The sequence below is a fragment of the Nelumbo lutea genome, chromosome 5 (assembly GCF_056320005.1).
Source record: "Nelumbo lutea isolate HS-2025 chromosome 5, American lotus-T2T, whole genome shotgun sequence".
Classification (NCBI taxonomy): domain Eukaryota; kingdom Viridiplantae; phylum Streptophyta; class Magnoliopsida; order Proteales; family Nelumbonaceae; genus Nelumbo; species Nelumbo lutea.
In genome coordinates this window covers 75455425-75461405 of record NC_142688.1, presented here as the reverse complement: position 1 = coordinate 75461405, position 5981 = coordinate 75455425, and the positions used below count along the sequence as shown (strand labels likewise).

Sequence of the window (5981 nt, the reverse complement as noted above, 5' to 3'; positions counted from 1 at the left end):
AGTTGAATTAGTCCTAAATAATTCCAAAATCTTGAAAATGACTGAAGCCTGAAGGTGCTGTCTGGTTCCGTTAGATATAGTTTCCCCTGGCCTATCGTCTTGTGATTGAATTAATCCCACGTTCAAAGAAAAACCCACCAAACTGATTCTGGGGGAGGGAGAAGGAACAAATTAAAGGACTTTGATCATATTTAATACCATAACAAGAATGTATTGTTAATTGATGAGACCACCCGCAATCTGTGGGCCTATTTTTTAAATGAAACCGATACTATTGGTTTTTGAAAATCGGTAACTGAAATTGAATCGAAATCAATCTGTTAATCAGTTGACCAATTCGTTTAGTTGTTGATTTGGTTCATTGTTTTTTTTTATATTTATAATATATATTATAAATAAATATATAATTATATAATAGAAAACTAAAAACATATAATATTATTTTATAAATAATAAATAATATATATATATATATATAATACATACATATATACATACACACGCATATATATATATATATATATATATATATAAACAGAATTTTTTTATTCGATCTTGTCGATTCAATTCGTGTGATCACGCATAGCTGAATCTGACATGGATGATTTAGAATGTTGGCATCAATTACTAAACAAGTCATATGGAATCCAGCAAATTTAATCCGGTTGGAGGGCAGACCATCTGAAAATTTTAGTAATGGATAAAATGAGAGGTTATGCCTAATAGGGGATGCATACAAGGATGTGCAACCTGGGTTGAGATGAGCCAATTGGCAACTGGATGTGTTGAAACCCTAACCCTAGTCCTAATCCAATGGTTCTTCCGTATTAGAGTTATTTTCAACCCTTAACCTGCCTGACCATCAACAATCCATTCAGTTCAACAAAAATTACAAACCTATGGAATTTGCCAACATGAAAAAAAGTGAACTCATTAGAGATTTTCAAAACAAACCTGAAATTAAAAACAAAAATGAACTCAGTAGAAACTGAACCCCTAATTTTAGAAAAATTGAACCTGAAATTTAAAAATTGAAACCTATAGTATTTGCAAACTTGACATGTGAACTCAATTAAGATTTTCACCACAAATTACAAACTCAAAAAAAGGAAAGAAATGAAATTAAATTTCTCTTTACCCTTTTCATTAAGACAGAAAAGACAGTTTCAAAAAACTAAGATGGGAAAATTCTCACCCAAGTCACCAACAGCAATACATTACAACCACAACTTACAATTAATCACCCAGGTAAACCAGACAAATAAATAAACCCTTACCAAAGAACAAGAATAAAAATAAAATTACAACATTGCACAGTGATCATCATTGATAAATAAATGCATTGCCTAATAACTATTAATCCTCCTGCAGTTCTTCCTGATCTCTCCTTTTGAACCAGTCAATGGAGAGACATTCCCCATCTTAACCATGGACTTAGCAAATTGCTCGAAGAAAAGCTCATTATTCTCAGCATATTTCTTCACCAACTCCATTGATGCCTTGCTCTTTGTAAACAGGACTTGATCAGAATTGAGCAGGCCTTTTGAAGCCAAAATGTTTTTGAAGTAGTGATTATCAAATTTCGTTGGAGTAACAAAGTCCAAGAAAAAGAGGTTTTGGTCACCACCGGATCTTGGGCATCTGGATCGCAACTGCATGGCGTATGATTGGTCAAGTGAGTAATCCGGCTGCCCGTTGCCCGACTGGTTGTAGAGTCTTTGCCTGAAGCTTGTGCATCTAGCATTCCCAATTGTGTGGCTCCCTGCATGAGACCATTTTGATGATGAGAAGACTACTGGAATTGGATTTTTTAGTTAATACACCAAAAATGCATATGTTATCTTCAATGGATATATACGTACGTACCAGAGAGAGCAACAAGGTCAACAATGTTAAGCCCTTGTAGCTTGAATTTGGTGAGGATAGTCTGAAATGTGTTGTTTGGTGCAGGAATGTTGTTGTTATAGCCGCTTAAGCCTGCACCTCTGGAGTCTCTTCTGCCCAAAGGAACCTCCCAGCTAGGACCTCCGGCCTATATGTGCAACAAAGTTAATTATCAATTTGTAAACTTGAGTAGCTTCATTCCAGAATAAATCTAAATGGATTCATGTTGATTATTTATCAGCTAGCAGCTTCATCACTTCTATAGAAAATTACAACAAAGAAAAGGCCAAGAAAAGGAGAACACGGAAAGAATAAAGAAATGGGTTGTTTGGCCTTTCTCCTGCATCCATGGGAATGACAAATCAGTTTTTTTCCCACGAAAGAGAATGGAGAATAATACGAACCTGTTCAAATTTTTTTATCCAAAACCCAAGCCTTATACCCTTCTACACCCATTCTCACCACACCCATTTACGTTTTTGACAACTCTCTCTCTCTCTTTCTCTCTGACACAGAACGCACACACACATACAGAAGACTATACTATTCATAAGAACAACAGAATCATTATTAATGTCAAGAGCAAAAGTGGTGGGGGTACGGGTTTTTACCAGAACAGTAGAATCTCTAGCAGCAAGGGCCAGGATATCAGCACAAGAAACGCTATGTGGGCATTCCTTCTCTAGAGCAGATTTTATCTCATCTATAACTTCGAACCCTCGTATTGAGTTCCGGTTTGGATTGGATCCCTTCTCGCTGGTTATGCTACCGCTGCTGTCTAACAGTAGAGATGCATCACAGCCCTGAAATCCATGAAGAAAAAAGAAAGAGTTAAAAAGGAAAGACGTACAGAAAATATACAGAAGAGCTTAATTAATACTCTTGCTGTTTGTATGGTTTTGTTTTATGGGTAATAGAAGAAGAACCTTAACGAAACAGTCATGGAAATGGAGCCTGAGCAATGAAGCAGCCATTCAAGCTTCCCTTGCAACAGCCTTTGCAACAATCGACTTCACAATCTCTTGAGCTCTTGGGCAGGAATAGTCATAGAATTGTGGGTAGAGATAACCACCATTAATCTTGTGAGAAAAGCAGAAGGGAGCAAAAGAACCATGAGAAAGCTCATACAGTGAGCCATATTCAATTCTGAAATTAGTACTCCTTTTACGAAACGGTTTCTCTCACACAAAAGAACCTGGAGTCTGGAGAGCTGGACTTACTCAAGGCTGCTTGTGATGGAAGCTTAGATGGTTTGGGGTATTTATATAGGAGGCTCTTAGGAAGAAGAAGAATGAGAGAGATATTATAATAGAATGGGAGTTGGTAGCTCTTTATTAACTTCTGATTACCTGTTCAGAAGAAGTAGCTAGATTAAGTGAACTACTATTGCAACATCAATTATTTATTGATTTTATTATATTAAATTAAAAGAAACTTTCTGAGTTGACTTGGCCAAGCCCACATAGGTCAGTGAATTGACCAAATCAGACAAGTGTCTTCCAAATTGTGTAATATTTATTATTTAGCTTAGAGCTCTTCAGGGTAGAAGTTGGGCCCCAGTAACCGAGTACTTGACCAATTCAGGCCCATATAATTTATTGAATTGGTTGATACATGTAATAATAGGGGTATTTAATTTGAACCTAAATCTTTCAAGAAATATAGCTAGGAAGACTTTTAGTTGGTTAACCATGACATTGTGATTTAGTTGCGAAATTTATGCTTCATAGATAAATAAAATGAATACCGACACAGCTAAATGGTCAGGAGCAAAAGGCTGATATGTAGGAGTAAGAGTAGAAATACCTGGTCAACTGAAGAAATTGGGATGGTATCAAGATGCAGATAAATATAAGAATTATTTATTAAAACATTTCATATAGTTTGAGAAATTTATTAAAACCTATCCTATAGTTTGTGTTCTACTAAAATATTCCTTATAGTTTATAATCGATTTCTCAATTGATCTTTCATTAGATGGCAGTAGATATGATGGTTTTGACTTAGCCTAACACCTATTTAAATAAATTTAATCAAAAGAAAATAAAAATGAAAACGTCATGCATTTTAGCCGCTAGCTAGTAAGACATCAGTGACAACTCTATTTAGATATATTTGGCCAACTTTGTTTCCTGGACTTGGGGTAATTTTCTAATAAATTAACAATCATGGGTCCATACCCTTGAACATTTTTTACTCAGTTTAGGTGATCATGCTACTCTTTTCAGATGGGAAAACCAATACTTCTTAGTGATGAAAGGTCAATTAAGTAAATATATTGCATATTATAGGGGTGTTTTAGTAAAATAAAAACTATAGGATAGGTTGAAATAAATCCAGTAAACCACCGGGGGGGTGTTCTAAAAAATGACCCTAAATAAAATGAAGAAGGAAGAATTCTGATATAGGAGTAGAAGTACCTGCTCAGATGAGGAGATAGATATTAACACCAACTTGTCCAAATGGGACATACCTTGGGGGCCAAGGCTGCAAACAGATTGGATCAAAGTCATTGATTTGGTCAAGTCTACTCTACAGTGTAGACAGAACCTAATATAGGCAAGGGATGTTGGGATGTTGATATACAGCTAGTGGGAAATGGACAAACTATCCATATCTAAGGGTGTCAATGGACCAATTTTGGATTGAAACCCGTCCAGTCCAAAATCAATTTGGATGGATTGAATGGACCAACAAGATATATTGGATTGGACCAATCCGGTACAAAATACTTATTAGATTCGATTGGATCTGATCTATCTGTAACAAATTTATATTGGATTGGGTTGGATTAAGCCAATATCTGATCCATTAATATAAGATAAGAATACATGTGTCAATTGACTGGGTTTGGATCGAAATCAATCTAAATCAAAATGAATTTAAACAGATTGGACGGTCCAGACATAGAATTGGACCGATTCAAATTAATCCAAAACATTCATTGGATTGAATTGGATCTGTTCCATTTATAATTGATTCACATTTAAATAGATCGGATTGGACAGGATTGGACCAAATACAGTCCAACTGACACCCCTATCCATATCTGGTCGGATCCATGGCTGCCTCGGAATCATCTTGGAATGAATGTGAATAGCTCTTGTACAAATAGTGGTTCAAAGTGACTGACTTATTTCTAGAAGGAACTGCTTGTTGCGATTTACTAAAACTAAGCCAATTATTTGATGATCCTACGGTCAACACCATTCTCAGCATGAATACTTCTGATAACAGAGCTGATCTAATTAGGGCTGTGAATGGGTTCTGAAAATTCAGATCCAATTACAGCCCTAAATCTAGTTGACACTTGTTTGGACCCTTGTATCTCATGGGAAATACACCCTCTGTGTCAGGATATATTGCTTCTTTGTTAGGAAGATCCCTGCTCTTCATCCATCATTTACTACAATATATATAAATATATATGCAGTTTCTGGAAAGAATTATGGAGTATTGGTACTCTTCAGCCAAAGATTTCCATGTTTGTTTCGTTGTTTTGAGAGCTGTATATCTGGTATCCTACCAATCAAAGCAATACAAATATTGCAAAGAACTCTACTAAGGTCTCTCCTTTATTCCCAATCTGTGAATGTGAAGAAGACTACTGGTAAGTGATAACCTCTCATAAGTCTCCATTGGTTTGCATGCAGTTGGTTCAGTTTTGCGTCTGTTTGTAATTATGATTTATACTCTTTATTTAATACAAAATCTATACTTTTTGTCTCATTTGCATGCACGGCAGTGCAAATTTTTCATCTGAAAAATTGATATAAAATTTGTTCAACCTTCAAATTACATCAACTCTCTCCCATATAAAGTAGGGAATAATTGTATCATGGAATAGCAAAAGTTTGATACTATCGCTAGTTCTTATTACTTACACATGTATAATATTTAATGGCATTGTATTTCTCTGGTTTATTTGGAAGTATGGAAACAAGATCATAGTTGGAAAAAATAAAAGGCAACTGAAATGCTACAACTAGCTAGGAGTGAGCATGGATTGGTTTGGTTCAGTTTCAAGGTAGAGGGTTGGTTTAATTTTTTTGGAATCATAATCTACCCTGCCAAGATCGGTTTTGGTCTTAGTAGTT

The 5981-nt window shown here is 35.4% G+C and overlaps 1 protein-coding gene across 1 annotated transcript; it reads right to left on the bottom strand.

Annotated features, from left to right (window-relative positions):
- Positions 1 to 1117: 1117 nt before the first annotated feature.
- LOC148852958 (peroxidase 72-like) lies at positions 1118 to 3141 on the bottom strand. Its single transcript, XM_088946841.1, has 4 exons — positions 2811 to 3141; positions 2496 to 2687; positions 1867 to 2032; positions 1118 to 1762 (listed from the first exon to the last, which is right to left on the bottom strand). Exons 1-4 carry the CDS (start codon positions 2856 to 2858, stop codon positions 1347 to 1349), a joined length of 822 nt encoding a protein of 273 aa, XP_088802967.1. The 5' UTR covers positions 2859 to 3141; the 3' UTR covers positions 1118 to 1346.
- Positions 3142 to 5981: the final 2840 nt, after the last annotated feature.